This window comes from Protomyctophum bolini (assembly GCF_963924005.1).
Source record: "Protomyctophum bolini genome assembly, chromosome: 22".
NCBI lineage: Eukaryota > Metazoa > Chordata > Actinopteri > Myctophiformes > Myctophidae > Protomyctophum > Protomyctophum bolini.
This window is the reverse complement of record NC_137883.1, coordinates 7,313,555-7,331,691: the sequence shown is the minus strand read 5'-3', so window position 1 is coordinate 7,331,691 and position 18,137 is coordinate 7,313,555. Positions and strand designations below refer to the sequence as shown.

The 18,137-nt window shown below is 44.4% G+C and overlaps 1 protein-coding gene across 1 annotated transcript in view; it reads right to left on the bottom strand.

The window, feature by feature from the left end:
* Nucleotides 1–772: 772 nt before the first annotated feature.
* Nucleotides 773–18,137, bottom strand: part of nnt (nicotinamide nucleotide transhydrogenase) — a 58,071-nt gene continuing 40,706 nt past the window's right edge. Inside the window, exons 19-22 of the mRNA XM_080756626.1 lie at nucleotides 15,614–15,695; nucleotides 11,586–11,704; nucleotides 8,629–8,744; nucleotides 773–4,481 (exon numbers count right to left, since the gene is read on the bottom strand). Coding sequence (XP_080612752.1) covers nucleotides 4,329–4,481; nucleotides 8,629–8,744; nucleotides 11,586–11,704; nucleotides 15,614–15,695 — 470 coding nt within the window. The 3' untranslated portion in view covers nucleotides 773–4,328. The remainder of the gene's footprint in view (nucleotides 4,482–8,628; nucleotides 8,745–11,585; nucleotides 11,705–15,613; nucleotides 15,696–18,137) is intronic.

Genomic DNA, 18,137 nt, shown 5'->3' with positions numbered 1-18,137 from the left:
AGGAGTTAACGGGCCATTATGGGCACTGGATTTGCCCGTAAACCTCAAGTTTAGCAGGCATATACATATATAAAATATACAGGTGTGATGGTACATTACGGGAGTTTACCAGAGTTTGTTGGCAAGTTGCTTTTGTGAAGTTTGCTACCTACAGTGGTATCGTCGCTATGAAGTGAAACGTTTCGAGTGTTCGTTTTGTGGGGGACCAAAATGCAATCCCATGAGCCCGACGTTAATTCAACTATACTATTCGTCGCGGTCGGGGAGAAACCGGCTCCATTTTTAGTTTCCTTTTGAATAAATCAGTGCTATTGAATGAACACCCTTTACGTTTGTGTGGGTTTTACAAATATTGAACCAATGAAAAGGATTAAAAAGTGCTTTTGACAAAAACCTCCTAACTCCATTGGATCCTTAAAACTGTTAGCACTCCAACTTTGTAGATGGACGTTTTTTTTCATTATTGATTAGAATGACGAAGTGAGATGCAAACAAACAATCTCTAATGGCCAAAACCCTCCTAACTCCACTTGAGCTGCATGTATGTAGATAAAGTGATGGATGAAACTATGAGGACACATTCAAGTATCGGAACAATATGTAAAGTCCCCGTACCGACTTTGATGATATTTGGGATATTTCTGCCCCGACAGCAAAGACATGGTATTTCTACAGTACGTAGATACCCATGTTTAAAGAAAGAAAGCCAATCTGCATTGGTCATTTTCACAAGGCTGGAGAGTAAATTACCATGCAGAGACAGTACAAGGCGTTTCAGAGGTGTAAATCCATGTTTATTTAAGGGATGACAATGTTTATCCATGATAAACTGGAGAACAAAAAAAATAAACATTCACAGTACACTTCATTAATCTCCCTAAAACACGAACCGGGGTGCATTGAAACGTCACACAAACTGCACAGCCCTACTGTAGAAGCATTTGTCTCTCTCTAGCACATAATAAAGGGCTGTCTCTATACAAAAATACCTTGTGGGGAATTCAAATCAAAGGGCACAAAAAGTCAGGGCAATTATCAAACAAAGATTGTTCCCCCCCCCCCCCCCCCCCCCATCTCCCTTAATTATCTCAGCAAAATGGCAACAGCATACAAATATGGCATTTTGTAAGATTCTGTAAAGATAATCCTTCATTGATCCCCGGAGAGGGAAATTCAGGAAACGGCAGAGAAAAGGTGGCGTGTTGGCACGAAGTAACAATAATGCCTTCACGAGGTTTTTAAAACGGCGTGCTCCTCTAAGCTACCAAAACAAACACAAAGGAAAACGTTCGATAACTAAGGCAGCCGGCCAAAAATAAAATGAGGTCTGATGGTACGGAACAGAATGGCAACACATTGGGAAATGGAATTGGAATCAGGTATCGGTTATTACCTTGGAAGTAAGAGTTCAAGAATTCACGGAATGAGACTGGTCAGCTCGTGGCGTGTTGATTGGTCAGGTGTGGTCAGTTTGTGGCGTGTCGATTGGTCAGGTGAGGGTTCTAACAGACTCTATTGGTCATTTCATATTGTATGCACTACTACTCCGAGGTAGGGTAGTTATCATGGTCAATGCATCAGGTCCCAGATTAAAAAACTAAATCTGAATGTCGTGTGGACTTGCCACACATGCCACATCTTAATTAGCATCTTACGGTGCCCAAATTGTGAAATGTCTTTTTTTTTTCTCTTTCTTTTAAGAAATAAAGAAAAGTAGCTGCACTATTTTGTGAAATTTGTGAAATGTTAGAGGAATTTTGACATTTTTGAATTTGAGTTGAAGATTTACAGTATATACATGACTAGTATATATTCTTTCATGATTATTATTATTATTATTATTCACAAATATCTTATTTTTCCTATTTCCATCCGATTTTTCAGCGGGTCCAGAAAACCAGGCCCACTGCGATGCTCTATAATGGCTATAGCGTTGCAACAACACTATCAACTCTCTTCTAAACCTACTCAGACCTGTACAGAGTAGAGTCTGAATGTAGTGCGCAACCCATAAAGGGCCTTTTGGGGGCGAATGTGGTGGTAAAGGGGGGCCTGTGCGCGGCGAGAAATAGAACTAATAGATTAGACAAAGGCGAACTCCGAAACGACACCCCTATGGTGGGGCGTGGAATTAAGAGCAATGAAAAGTGTTGTTTATAGAGAGCACACCGCCACGAGTCCTGTCATCATCATCATCATACATAGTGTCAGATATACGTACAGTTTACAGTACACAGCAGTGGACCTTCACAACCTCGTAGAGCGGATGAGGGCAACGTGATGCCACACACATATACCTCAAGCTTTGTATCACATCTGCAACGCTACCGCTCATTTCTTCACACACACACACACGTTGAATCCACCGGAGGTCAAAAACTGAAAACCTAATCAATCAATCAACCAATCTGGCACAATAGCATATAGCGCTTTCGTCACTTAGCGTGTAGGAAACCTTGTATCCATATTTCATCTTTGTTTTTCCCTCCCTTTTAAAAAAAATAAACGAATGTACTGTTCATGCTTTGTCGTATGACATTATTGCACAGTAGCAAAAAATATGCGACCTACAAGCTCACAACATGACTGGCGTCGTAACACGTTACGATGCAAGCTTGTAGATCTACATCTACAATTGGATCTATTATTGGAACACAGTTTTTCCCCCCCCAACATTTCCTGGTACAGTAAATAACATTCTTGGACATGCAAGGTCTCCCACCAGACAGTGACGAGTTGTTGCATGTCTGCTTTTGGCATTGGATTGCACATGGCCTTCGCTTCAATTTATGATCCATGTGTGACATCCAATAGATTAATAAACAAAATGGCTTAGGGGGCGGCTGGGGTTTCATGCTAAAAGCATGACTGGAAATTGTGGGATTAGTGATTGTGGCTTTACCAACAAATAATGTCATACCTGACCACAACCAATATTATTATGAATTAATATTATTATTATTATTAGGCCAAAATAGAAAAGTTTTCTCATTATAAAACTGGAAATATCAGCGGCAGTATAGTGGCAGAATACAAAAGTGATCTTCTATTACTTGAAAAAGAATGTACCTTGTTATTGTCACGGTGTGACAATAGCCTTCGTTATGCAAATATAGATCCATGAAAGAGGCAACATGTACACTGTAATAATAATAGCATACGGTAGAGGACATCAGGGGAGCAATCTTTACACAGTGGACAAAACATTAATGGCTGCAGTGAGTCTAACAAGTCGCTTGATGGGCCTTGATCTTCTCTCCACATTCACTCTAAAGGGCTAAGTTATCTGTGTATGGCCATGTCGCTCAGCAAAAATAACTTAAAAAGGGAAATGTTTCTCCCGACGTGTTGACGTTTGACGTTGCAAAAATGATGATATCACATCATCGGCTTGCAAGCTTCCCTTTGATAGCACTTTTCAACTGACAAGATGTCTGTCTGTCTGTGGCTAATATCACAAACCACTGCGCCAATCGACGCCAAATGTCTTGTGAACGCTGCCTGTGGGCCATGGAGGGGAAAAAAAATCCTGTAATTTTTTTTCCACATGTTTTATCTTTTGTTAAATATTTCCTTGCTATAATGTCATAGATTAACCGACATCAAAAGACGACTGATGAGATCCAGTCTTAAAATAGTAGAGTATTCTCACCAAGCGACATGGTTGCATGACAAAGTATGAATTAGCCCTATTGATTAGTATTTAAATAAATAAAAGTCAACTTCTTGTTTGTGCTTAAATTTGCTCCTTCAATTCCAATCAGCTACGGTAATATTTTGCCATCTTCTATTCACCAACGATTTATTGATTTACATCAGAATTTCAGATCTATTTTATTCACACACCTATAGATTTGCGATTGATTAAAATAACTATACACGGCTGAAATGAAGGTGACACTCAATGCCATCTTGCCAAGAGCATAGAACACACTCTCCCTCTGAATGATGTATAAACTAAAGAAATGGCCAAGCATGTCTCATAAAAAGAACACTGCTGCAGTGGCGCTGGTATAATCAACACAAAAACTCATCTATGACAAAGCATCATATCTTGTGATGTGATTGTCACGTAATTTCTTTTGTTTATAGATCATGGACATATGGGTTCCCCTCCCCCCCCCCAACAGCATTCTTGGCATTTTTTTGTTTCTTCCTTATGCCTCGGATACAATTAGTCGAAGACGCTTTTTAACGATGAGATAGTTTTTTTTTTTGTGTGTTTTGTGAAAAGGGAACCACCACCACCTTTGTCCTCTAACCTTCCCCCGTCGTGGCTCTTGGAGTGGGGCGCTCCTGGGCTCAGAGCATCCATTCATGATGTCCCGTTAGTTCCCCTCCTGGGACTCTCGGACCTTGGCCTGCAGCGCGTCGCACGTCTTCTTGGCGTCGCCCAGCAACATGGCCGTGTTGGGCTTGTAGAAGATGGGGTTGTCCACGGCCGCGTAGCCCACGCCCAGCGAGCGCTTCATCACCACCACCTGGAGGGAGACACGCACACGCACACGCACAATACATTTTGATTTTTTTACAAGGGAACAAATGTAACAGGGTTGACACAGGGTTGTAACAGGGTTGTTCACTTATGGCACCTCCTCCTCCACACGGACAAACTGCCTAGAACAGCCGAAACAGAACAGTATTTGGAATTGGCAAGTTGTTTGGCTTTGCTCTTTGTCATTCCAGCTATTCTTAGACCACTCGTGGTCAGTTTATGCACATGGCCCAGGCTTCCGAATATCAGTATGGCAAATCTACTCTCTAGGGCCTCCTTCGCTCCCCTCCCATCTCCTCTCTCTCTCTCCCGTCATGTGCTCTCTCAACCTCTCCACTTTCTCATCCATAATGCATGATGGGGCACATGGTTCCATTTGGGACAAGGGTGAAATTTAAGGTACAATCTTATTAGGCAATCAGCATCACCAGAAGTGGAACAGGTCTAATTCAGGACAGGCAGAGACAGCCTTACAACAAAGTGCGTTTACTCGTTTACTGCGTTCCATATGCACCTGGGGTGAAGCGATTAATCGAATGATTGGAGGATAAGAAAAACACCGCTGTAGAAATATCTGCCAGTGGGAATCCGGTGTTAAAGGAATATTCCGTGATTTCACTTAATTCATTAATAATAATAATAAAAAGTGCTTAATACCCCTTACTATAGGGGACCATATAAGGAGTTCCTCCCCATCACCAGTGAGCCCCTGGGGTCAAAAAAATCCTAGTTTTCGGTTTTGGTGGCAGGTGAGAAAGCCTTCATCCAATCAGGACAGGGGGGGGGGGGGGGGGGCTTCCTCCAATCATGATCGAGCGGGGGCAGACCTTGGTTGGCTTGTTGCGCGTTCCCCCACTGTAGAGCGTGTGCATGTCTTGTTCACAACATGGCGGAGCAGCAGGGGAGAATCCAAATGCAGCCACCAGCTCGAATCACAAGAAAATAATGATGAAGAGTAGTCAAGAGAAGAGTCTGAAGACCCTATGGTGAAGACAGAAGCCAGGCGACAGCTTCTTCCCACTAGCCATCTGTGTGGGACATGGAGTAGCCACGTCTCCATGCTTTCCACTAGCCATCTGTGTGAGAGGCAGCTGGGTGGTCCGTGTACCGACTCGAGCTGCTGGGAGAGAGAGATGCCTAGCGGGAACCACGATTCTTCCAGACTCCATAACCAGCTGTTTTCATGTGAAAGTAAAGTTTGCTAGTGTAGGCTATACGTAACGTAGGCTTGGCCAGCCTACGTCATACTCATAGCGTGGATTCAGGAAGCTTCAGTGAATCCATGCCATGAGGCTGGCCAAGCCAGCCAGGCTTCAGACGCTACACTAGCATAGCTGTAGCTTCTTGGCTACGCTAAACCAGCATGGTGCCTGGTGGAGCCAGGGTTACGGGCTAAAACGTTTGGGAACCACTGGTATACGGCATTTATTTTATTGTCGATTAAGAATTTTCCACACACTGTGCACACAGACATACACTTTGCAGATCTGATAAACTTTACACGTCGTCATGTTGTTACACAATGCTGCCAAGGTTTTACTCATGCTATCTTTTACCTTCTTCTTTGTATTATGGCTTGCTTTGTTTTCGTTATATTACACACAGAGCGTGCCATGCCAACATTTCACGCGCAAAAACGTGTGAATGTGCGCGCACACACACACACACACACACACACACACGCACACGCACACGCACACACTCATATGAGCGTGACAAATACATCTTGAAACTCTTGGAGAGAAAACAAATTGAAATCTCACACACATATGTTGAAAGCCTACAGCTACAGAAGAAATGTCCTTAGTTTCCCTTTTTGGCAGTGGTCGGGGTTGGAGTAATTTTGGTTCAGAATACTTTAGTTAACTTCCCAGCGCGTTCACACCATCAGCTGCAAGCCCTGCCGTCTGGAAATGGTTATTTAGACATTAATATGTCTAGTTAATAGACGTTAATACGTCTAAATAAGGCTCCCTTCGGCCAAATCATTCAAATACACGACATTAATTCCATTGTTGTGCCGAGGACACACACATCCATCTCCCCCCCCCCCCGGAGACCAGACCCAAACGACCAGCCGTCCAAGCCTGTCAGCCCCGTGAACCGCCTTGAGGACATGAAGTGTTGGATGGCACAACATTCAAACATGTGAAATGTCCTTCCACTGTCATGCCGAGGAACACACCGTTTATAATCAATCCCTGGGACCAAATAACCCGTCCAGACCTGTCAGCCCCGTGAACTGCCTCGAGGAAATCAAGTGATGGACGGCACAAAGACTCCATCACACACACAGATAAAACATGGTCTTGCCCTCGTTGCCTCAGCTCGTCTGACTCCCTGGGAATCAGTCAGACCTCCCTGTCTTGTCCGTCCGTCTGTCTGTCTGTCGGTTACTAGGAAGAGGAATTACGGTCCCTTTTCCTAGTACCCGTCAAGAGCCCCGGGCCCTCCTGTCCTCTCTCTCTCCTCTCTTGGTTGCCGGTACGTCGTAGAGTCAAATTTTAAGATCCTCCGGACCGCCGAAACGGACCTTTTCACCTCTCCTCCTACTACCTCCGGCCCGGGGGTCCCTGGGGTCAGCTCTGGCTCGGGGCTACTAGTTGTCCCTCCCGAGATCTAGGCTTATGTTCACATTGCTCAGGGGTGGCTTCGCTGTGACAGGACAGCCCCCTAGACTGTGGAACAGAATTCCCCTTTAATACCATCAGATCTGCCCCCCCCCCCCCCCCCCCCTCCGCTCCGTTGAATCCGTTGAAACTGAGCCTCCAGGCTGATATTTAGGGCCGCTTCTTTTTTATTGTCCTTACTGACAATAAATTGTTTACGTGTGTCCTTACCGTTTTTGTTGCTCAGGGTTTAATTTGTGCTTCTGAGCTGTACGTCATTTTGTACATGCGATTCATTAACCTCCTGGTTTATGCAGCACTTTGGTCAACAATAGGTTTTTTTGTTTTTATGTTTTATAAATAAATGTGACTCGACTCATTATACTGTAACTGTATGTCAGTGTTTTGTACAAAAACTGAGACCAGATGATGTGACATTTTTATGCTGGAAATGTGGGACCACTAACTGTCGAATGCATTAGCAATGGGGCAAACCGTGAGGTACAGTATACAGTTATAAAGACAAACTCCCAGTGTGTGCACGTGCATGCGCGAGTCAAAACGACCATTACAACCTTCACACCGACAGTCTGGGATGAAAACATTTCCCATGGTGGCGACAGGTGTGTGTGTGTGTCTGTGTATGTGTGTGTGGCCGCATGTGTGCATGTATGCGTGCATGCGTGTCTGTCTGTCTGTCTGACTTGACTCTGTGTGTGTGTGTGTGTGTGTGTGTGTGTGTGTGTGTGTGTGTGTAGTTAGGTAGTCAGATCCCAGTGATTTCCCCAGGGGGGGATGATGTGTGTTTGGAGCGCTGTATGAATCCCAGACCTCGGAGGGTTGCCAGTGGGACGCTCCAAAATGTCATCATTCCACAGTGACAGAGTCACCACTAATGGGAGCAGCATGGGACTGCACCTGGGACCGGAGGAATCCGCGTCTTTGGGTGCATGTATACACGCCGTGTACGTCCCTGTTGTGTGTGTGTGCATGCGTGCGCGCCTGCGTGTGTATGTGTGCACGCGCGCGTGTTTTCAGGTGTTGCGTATGTGTGGTCCAAGGGTGTGTACAGTATGTGTGGCCCTATAGAGCCCCCCCCCCCCCCTATATGGGGCGCATACTATTTAACTTCAGGAGTTCTAACAGCATCTTGACGTTTGGAGTCTCGTGCAACAGTTGGTATAATCAAAGGAATCGGTTGAACTCATTGTATAACAATGTGTATATATTTCTTCATGAAATGATTTCGATGATGATTTGGTGATTTGATGATGATTTTCGTCACTTATGTGATGCGTTGTGCGAGCTCAGACTAATGGGTTTAGTCGATTTAGGTAAAAAAATACGTGTTTCTTTGGTGCTCATTTGACGATAATATGAAGAGAAAAAATATTACAGTGACATTTTATACATTTAAAAAATAAAAAAAAGGATAATGCATATGGATTATGGATATGGAGGGGTTGCAGTCCTAATATTACAGTATTACATGGCCAGGTGATTTTACACAAATATGTCTTTTACCTGCTTGGACTTCCACACCTCGAGGACAGGCATTCCAGCAATGATGGAGTTGGGATCCTCCTGAGAGGCTGAGTTGACCGTGTCATTGGCACCGATCACCAGAACCAGGTCAGTATCTGGTCAGAGGAACATAAAAGACAAAGCTGTGGATAATATCGTTAACAAAACGAGCGCACAATAAGTACCTTGTCACTAAAACGTCCCTTAGGTCACACCGACCTAGCTACAAAGCCATTGTGACACTGACACGGTCCCCAATTGGAAAGGATTCCTTTCTTAGAATGAGGTGTTCTTTTGGAGGGGCGCTATAGCCCCTCCTCAACGTCTGGCTTTCGGAATTACGTCATAGTGCAGCCAAGTCTATGGACTTTTAATGTTTGTTTAGAGCACCTTAGACCTTAATGTAATTACCAGGCGCCCCTCACTTCACACAAGTGTGATTTATAAGGGGCGCTAGCCGCTAGCCCCTTGGCCTTCTATAAACGGCTTCTGTCCCCACACGTGTCAAGATTTGCCATTGACAATGACCGTCAGAATTCTGCTAACTATGTAATTCATTGTTGTAAATGATGATGTCTGCATTATCAATAAATACATAATTCCGCTAACTATGATGTGAATTAAACATCAAAACATTAAACGCCATCGACATTGAAAGGAAAACCTGCGGCATTATGTAAACGAGCAAATGGGCTAACCAATCACGTGGTGGTGGGAGCGCTTGGCCAATAAGGGACCACCTTATGTACCTTATGTAGCGATGTCAAATGTCCGCCAACATAAATTGTTGTACGACGACGAGAGCGCTCATCATTTCACACGGGTGTGATTTTCTTTCAACATTTTGCGTCAGCAGAGATGTGGTTTTTTTCCCCCCAAAATGCACACACGCAGATGTAACAAATGGTAGACGAGATCAATCAAATGGATCGTGTTCCGGCTTGCATCAAGGGAACTAACGTAGTGCACTTTGAAAACCTTTGTGTTTTCATGTTTTGCCAGTTATTTGGGGCCCCAAGACGAAAAACGTTCGTCGACTACCTTTTTCCACTGACGAAAACTAAATGGAAACTAAATGAAAACTAAGCTATGACTAAAACTAAGACTAAATATATTGACAATTGTCAACAAATAAAAAACTAGACTAAAATGTAAGGAAGGGACTAGTGGACAAGAGATCCAGTATAAGTCATTTTACAATCGGTTGCATGCTGAAAATAGCCGACCTACAAGCACACAACGCTATTTGTTTCAGCAGGTGTAAGAACATTACGACGGCATCAAGGCCCGCCCGCCACACGCTATAAAACATTCCGGGTGACTAAAATGTGACTAAACGAAAACTATTCAAGAGACTATGACTAAAGACTAAAACGTGCTGCCAAAAACAACACTGATCCCAACGAGCCACAGGTGGTGAACCAGTGGTCAGGCCTAGTGTTTCAGGAGCCGCGGCGGTGGTTCCCGGCGGCTCAGAGACCAGCAGCCAGCTGAGGGACTCCTATATTCTAATGGTCTCCCACGGACGGCGCTGTGTGGGTTGTGCAATGCAACAGACACCAATAAAAAGCTTGAATTGACTCTGATCAAGCAGATGTTCTGCAGACCTTTGGAACAATTTGAGATGGCGTTAAAGTGAAATATAGCCATGCCATTGCCAGTTATACAAGCAGTTTCATTTCATTTTTTTTTTTATATATAAAAAGCAATATACCAGTTCTTTTTTTTGTTCTTTTTATATAAAAAAAACAATATACCAGTTCTTTTTTTTCTCTTTTTGAGTGGTGCAACAACTCCTACAAACCAGCAATGTCCGTGCGTATCTATGTATGTATCTATGTATCAGTGGTCATGAGCACGAGTGTGTGACTTATTAGGGCCGATTCATACTCCTATTTTACCGCTGTTTCGGCGCTGTAGTGCCGAAATGATTTCGGCTCGTCAGAAATTTCCAGTAGCACCGAAGAGCCGACTTTAGGACGGTACCCGCCCCCCCCCCGAACCTCAAATGACGTCAAATTGTAGGCTCTACAGCGCCTAACCGACTTTTATTCGGCTCTAAAATAGGAGTATGAATCGGCCCTTAGTCAGAAACAGAGACAGGCATAGTGCTGTGCCTGCTCACGGGTGTGATTTCTATATAAAAAGCAATATACCAGTTCTCTTGGACCTGTTGGCTCTAGGCCAAACAATCGGCAAAAATATCAGTCCTACAAGCTGACGTGTTGTGACCTGGGATATTCCCAGCAAAGACATTTGATGTACAGTAGATAAAAGTGTGTGTGGGGGGGGGGATCACGTATAGAGGCCTGGGGGATCTCCGGTCAATGAAGGGTTGATGTGGTTATTAGAACATCCATCTACAGTAGATCAGCTTTTCCCAAACGAGAACCCAAACTTACACAAATATAATTTACCACTTAAGCCTAAGGCCTACTTAATATTATATTTTCCCTGTTTCTTATTATCTATGGAACTTTCTTCGGTTTCGAAAAATGCAGAACTTCTTTTGAAAAATAATACTTTTAAATTAACAACAATGAAATTGAAATGAAAACCTATATACAGTGTGTATGTATGTGTATATATATATATATATATATATATAGAAGGGACAGGAACCCCTGGTCCAGAGGACAGAGAACCCCTGGTCCAGAGGACAGAGAACCCCTGGTCCAGAGGACAGAGAACCCCTGGTCCAGAGGACAGAGAACCCCTGGTCCAGAGGACAGAGAACCCCTGGTTCGGAGGACAGAGAACCCCTGGTCCAGAGGACAGAGAACCCCTGGTCCAGAGGACAGAGAACCCCTGGTCCAGAGGACAGAGAACCCCTGGTTCGGAGGACAGAGAACCCCTGGTCCAGAGGACAGAGAACCCCTGGTCCAGAGGACAGAGAACCCCTGGTCCAGAGGACAGAGAACCCCTGGTCCAGAGGACAGAGAAGGGACAGGCATTACCCTTGAAGTCGTCGTTGATCTCGTCCATCTCCAGGACGATGTCGTAGGGAACACCGGCCTCCGCCAGCAGGACGTTGAGCTGGCCAGGCATACGGCCGGCCACTGGGTGGATTCCAAACCTGCAACACAAAACACACATACCAGCTGAAAACACCATAGGACGAGAAATGTCGGCCGACTACCTCTTTTCACTAAGAAACTAAGACCTACCATGGTGCGCATTGTGATTTAAAAATAAATAAATAAATAAAAACGAATGTTACAACGTGAACCTCATATGGGGTTCCTAGCTGGCATGAAACATTTTCTCATGGGGGTCCGGTCCGTGGCCCCAAAAAACCCATTAACCCATTCTAGACGGGAACTTAGATTTTTGAAAAATCATGAAAATGTGGCGCAAATCTTTGAATATATATTCCTTCAGAGCAAACGTTTTGAACTCAAATCTTTGCTTCTGGGGGGTCCCTGGAACAACATATTTTCAGATGGGGGTCGGCGGCCGATTACATATCATTCTGGGGGTCCTTGCCATGAACACAGTTGAGCACCACGGACATAGAAAGATAGGTTTTTCAGAAAACTGTCAGGATTTAAAGACATTGTTTTAATCTGATCTCAGGTCTAAATGGGTTAATGTGGCAGTAAATTGGGAGGCCATTCATAGCCTTGCCGTCAGCAAGTGCTTCTGGAGCAGAAAGGATGAGGGACTTTAATGACCTGGGGGACAGGGCTCATAAAAACAGCTTGAAAAGACGGGAAATGACAAGAGGATGAGAAGGAGGAAGGGGAAGGGTGTGTGCGTGTGAGTGTGGGTACGTGCGTGCGTGCGATGAAGAAGAGCTGAATGAAAGGCGACGGGAGAGAGGGCGATGACAAAAGAGAAGCGACAATGTCAACGATGGCGGTGGGTGCCAAAAAAAATAAATCCAAGGAGATATGTTGCAGTGTTGATTTCGTCGACTAAAACTAAGGCGAAAAATGTTCGTCGACTACCTTTTTCACTGACGAAAACTAAAAGGAAACTAAGTTACGATGACGAAAACTAATACTACATATATTGACAATTTCGTCACATAAAAACTAGACTAAAATGTTGGGAAGGGACTAGTGACAAGAGATCCAGTATAAGTCATTTTACAATTGGTTGCATGCTGAAAATAGCCGATCTACAAGCTCACAATGCGTCGCGACACGTTGTGAGCTTGTAGATCGATGGCATCAAGCAAGGCCCGTCAAAATACATTTTAGTCGACTGAAACTAGACTAACTAAGTGAAACCTATTCAAGAGACTGACTACAACTAAAATAGAAATTTGCTGCCAAAAACAACACCGATATGTTGAAGGAGAGAAGAGGAGAAGGGGGTGAAGAGATTGGAGGATGCACGCTAGACCAGGTTTACGATCACAGAGCGACGGCAAAGATCAGAGCGGTGGTACTCGGCTAACATTGCCCGAGGTGACTCAGCCCTGCCTATGATGTACTGCAGCCTTGATCATCACGCACACACGCGCACACACACACACACAGGTTTGTAATACTATACTTGTGAGCGCATCAAACTTTTAGGACAGCATTGCTATTGCAACAGCTGAAAATAAAAACAAAAGAAAAGAAAATAACCTCGGGATTGTCTAATCTACAGTAATACTAACCTGTCCTGAATCTTTTTCTAAATGTAAATGCATCTCTAAAAAATATATATATTTTACCATAAAACAACAGTTTTTCTTGTGAGGACCTCACAATGTCTCTTTCTCAAACTGTACTATACTTGGCCTGGGCCGCGGCTGAGCGGTCCAGGCACCTAGGCCGGGAATCCAGCCTGACAGCGCGTCGCGGGTTCGCGCCCCGAGCCCGACGGCCTTTGCTGCGCGTCATCCCCCACCTTTCCTGTCAAGCTACGGCAACCCAACAATAAAGCCAAAAAGAATATCATAAAAAGAAACTATACTTGTTTGGTCTTCAAAGAATAGTAATAAAAGAACACACCTAATCTAGCAGCCAGCTAAAGGCCCTTTTTCCACGGACATACAAAATGAGTATTACCAGAAAGACACAAAGAGACAGCCCTGCAACAACAGCTGCAACAGGTCTGTAAACTCTGAGAGTGTATGAATTAAATCAAATGGAACCCCTGTAGGTTTTCGGAGCACGCGGAAGGGACGAGAACAGACGATAGTATCGATACAGATCACCATTATTATTCCACTGAGGAGGAAGGGACGAGAGCAGACGCCTTGTGGTAGGCCATTTGCGGTACCCATTTGTGGTTTGCCGACACATTTCTATGAGTCATGAGCAATTATCGCTTTTTCTTCTTCATCTTCTTTTTTTTCCTACGGACATTGCTGGTTGTAGGAGTGGTTGCACCACTCAAAAAATCCCAAAAGAAAGAAAAACCTTTTTTTCCCAAAAGATCTTCATAAGAAAATCTAACATATTCCATGAACATACCAGTAAGACGCCTGAGGGGCGAGGCCGCGTGCACCCATCCGCCTCGCCTGACGGCAGACTGCTGGGTGAGCGCTGGCGCTTTGGCATGGGGGAGTCGGATCAACATGGAATGAATTCTGTACTGGCCATATAAGGAACGTGTCTTGAGTGTACAGGGTTTGATGAGGTCAGATCAACATATGGAATGTCTGAACAGGTCAGCTCCATACAGTATATGGAGATCTAAGTGTGGTAGCGGGGACATTCTCTTGAGTGTACAGGGTTTGATGAGGGCCCATGTAGGGCCGGGCCTTCATTTTCGGGCCTGTTGAGAACTCTAGTGTTCACCGGCTGCTGGGCGCGACTGCACTAATAACTTTGGGGCAGAACAGGTTCTTCTGACATATATCCATATATGGAGATCTAAGGGTTTGAGGTCAGATGTAGAGTTGCTGGGATCTCCATATATGGGCTTAACTGCGACAGCAAGTCGCATTTACTATTGACATCATATATCCATCCCTGATGATGTCACGTGATGTCACGATGACCTGGGCACCATATGTGGGCTGATGTCACGTGATGTCACGGTGACCTAGGCACCATATAGGCCTATGGGGGCTTGCCTGGGGTGACCAACCAACCAACACACTGACGAGAAATACTAGATTCCATAGTTAACTGCAACCTGTAGTCGGACAAATAAAAATACTTTTAATAAGTAGTGCAAATAGCTCACAATGTGACACATCGCAACGCGTTGTGAGCTTGTTTGGGTTGCGGGGGGACAGCACATTTTGTGAACCATCGAGGAAGGAAAATAAAGATGGAGAATGCAAAGGAGAGAACGCATGATGGTGTGCAAGGAAGATGGGAAGAAGAAATGAGAAAGGAGAGAGAGAGAGAGAGAGAGGAAGAGAGAGGAGAGGGTGAAGGGGGTTCCTCTCTTTTCGTCTGACCACCCACTTGCCTCTAATCAACTACGAATGCTCTAAGTAGCAGCAGCTGCAGTAACCAGGATCAAACAACCAAGGCAGGACAATTACTGAAGCTTCCGCTCTGCCCCCCCCCCCCCTCCCCTCCTCCATTTTATGTTGTCCTTTCATTCATTCATTCATTCATTCATGCATTCATTCATTCTCCTGTCAATATCTACCATAACCACCACACGTCTAATTGTTTGTGCATGTCATAACAGGCGGACATTTGCAGACAACAGAAGAACACAGCGCGTCAGGTTGTGCAAATGTTGATCGGTAGTTTTCTGCGAAGGAATGTGGTGCAGAAAGAAAGAGGGGACCTTGCTAGTACGAACAGTAACATTTTTGAAACTATGGGGGAACAATAATAATTTACACATTTTAATTAATCGTTTATATCCTATACATTAGCTTTCTTTTTGGAAATTTCAGAGGAGTGAATTTCACTAGGCCTGTCTAACACTTACAGTATTACATTAATATGCCCTTTCCCATGGATCTCACATGAGTTTAGTGACAAAGCTATTAATTAATGGTGTAAATTGTGTAAATCTCTGATCAAGTCTATCCATATTAAATGACCACCAATGGTGGTCATGGTAGTTTAGTTACCTGACATTCTTGCCGGCTTCCGTAAGTATCTTCACCAATTCAGCAATGGGGTACTGGGCCTTGGCAGCACAGAGTCCATAACCTGGGGTAGAATTAGGAGAAAAACAGAACATAGGTGGAGTGGATATGGACAACTACCACAATAACAAGCCAATGCTACAGTACATGTATATAATGGTATTGGTAGAACTGTATGTATTTGGTTAAAATGGGTAAGGTTTAAAAAAGGCAAAAGCATGGCCTGTATGTCTGTATGTATGTATCGGTATGTAATGTATAACGCTGTCTCTTGGTGCCCAAGACAAAGTTCTCCTCTGAGAAAATAAAGGCTAATTTAATTTAATTGATTAATCTGGCAGCAAGAAAATATTACAATGGAACACAAAATAAGAACCCCTTGAGCTCAGACAAATAGTTAATATGTTATACATTAAAACAGTAGATCTACAAGGTCACAACTTGCCAAACATTTTGAAAATTCCACCCTACGACATGCCCAAATAAACAGGGAACACTGTGGTGGAAATGGTGATAGAAATGGGAATAGTAATGACAAAAGAACTGTCTCGAGTGGTCTTTATTACACGTATACGTGGATGTTATTTGACAGATGTGCTCATGGCAGGATCTCTTCAAGCAACATAACATGGGAAATCAAACGGTATAAATGGAAATTCCCCCGTCAGCGCACGCACGCACGCACGCAGTAAAGTGAAAGTTTGGTCAAGTTGACCACTTAAAAAGGTATGTCTGTGTCTGTTGCCTAAAACCAGGTTAGTCTGACTATGTACCATTGGCAGGTCTTTGAGGAAAAACAACCTGATCAGAGTGGCATGTTTAAATACAAAATCCAACTCCCCTAAATCCCCCCCTGGATTCCTACCGTTAACTTGGATATGGATTTATGGGACTCCGGAGTACACATTATGCACGTGGGAATAAAGTGGGGAATGCGTGCGCGGCGCGCGCTCCACACATACTTTGCACCGTTGCACCCTGGCAGCTTGAAAAGAATCCAAATATAAACCGAGGGAGCATTTCGGAAATAACTACTAATACGCGCCTGTTGGATTGGATGTGCGCTCTGCTTTCTGCACCCCGTCCTTCATCAGGGGTGAGGTCCTGTGACAGGCCCTGTAAGGACTCCACTGTGTGTGTGTGTGTGTGTGTGTGTGTGTGTGTGTGTGTGTGTGTGTGTGTGTGTGTGTGTGTGTGTGTCTCTGTTGCTTTCACCCATTAACCCATTTAGGCCCGACGTTGAAATAAAAAACATTTTACTTCTAAATCCCGACAGTTTTTTGAAAAACCCATGTTTCAGTGGTGCTCAATATTGCTCAATATTCCATGTCAAGGACCCCAAAAAATATATGTAATTGGCCACCAACCCCCATCTGAAAATGTGTTGTTCCAGGGGACCCCCAATAAGCAAAGATTTTAGTTAAAAACGTTCGCTCTGAAAGAATATATATGAAAAGATTTGCGCCACTTTTTCATGATTTTTCAAAAATAGCAGATCTACGAGCTCGTAGATCTGCAATTTTTCAACAGCTAGCGTATAACATAATGCTTAAAACATTTCCCGTCCTGAATGTGTCAGGACTCGAGGCCGGATTCTACAAAATGCCTAAATCAGTAGTTGTTTGTCACACATTCAAGATTGATCCAAAACGTTCAAGGATAGCAGGATGTCCCGCCACACATCGATTCACTGTGTACGGACCAGGATATAGCTACATCACACATCAACTCACTGTACGGACCAGGAGATAAGCTACATCACAAAGACACAAACTATAGCCATGAACAACAGATACAGCGCAAAGGCACTGAAAGTAAGGGCCGGGGAACGCTGTTCCACAGTCTAGGGCAGGGGTCTTCAACAGGGGGGTCCAGGAGCCCTAGGGGGTTCTCAGAGATACTGCGGTGGGGACCGGAGGGACCTGGAGATAGGAGGTTAAAAGGTTGGCGATATGAGAGGGTATACCAACCCTCTTCATGAACCATCAGGAGAATCATCTAAAGAACGTATTGTAAAAACCATACTGGCAGCCAGCGGGGAGAGGACAGGTCGGATAGGGGTAATAATGGTCTCTTCCAAGTACCCGTCAGGGTACTCGGAAATTTGGAAACTTGGAATTGCAGTACTCCAAAACGGGACGATATTATGAGGGGCTTGGATGACTTCCTCAAGGTCTTGGACAAGAGAGGAAGAGAGGCTTGATTTTGGGCGATGGTACAAAGCCGTGAAAAAGAAGAAAGAAGAAGAAACGGGTGGGACAGGTTGCCAAGAGCGTTTATCTGCGTGATGGAGTCAGGAGGGGCAGTAGGTTAATGGTAAACGTGTGCGTGCTCATTCAACTGTAGGACAATTTGTGCCATCCAACCCTTCACCGTACGCATGTCCTCAGGGCAGTTCATGCGGCTCACCGGTTTGGACTGGTCGGGGGGCGACCGCTGGCCTAGTGGTCCAGGCGCATGCCACATTATAGGCTGTGGTTCGAGTCCCGTTCATGACGACCCCCCC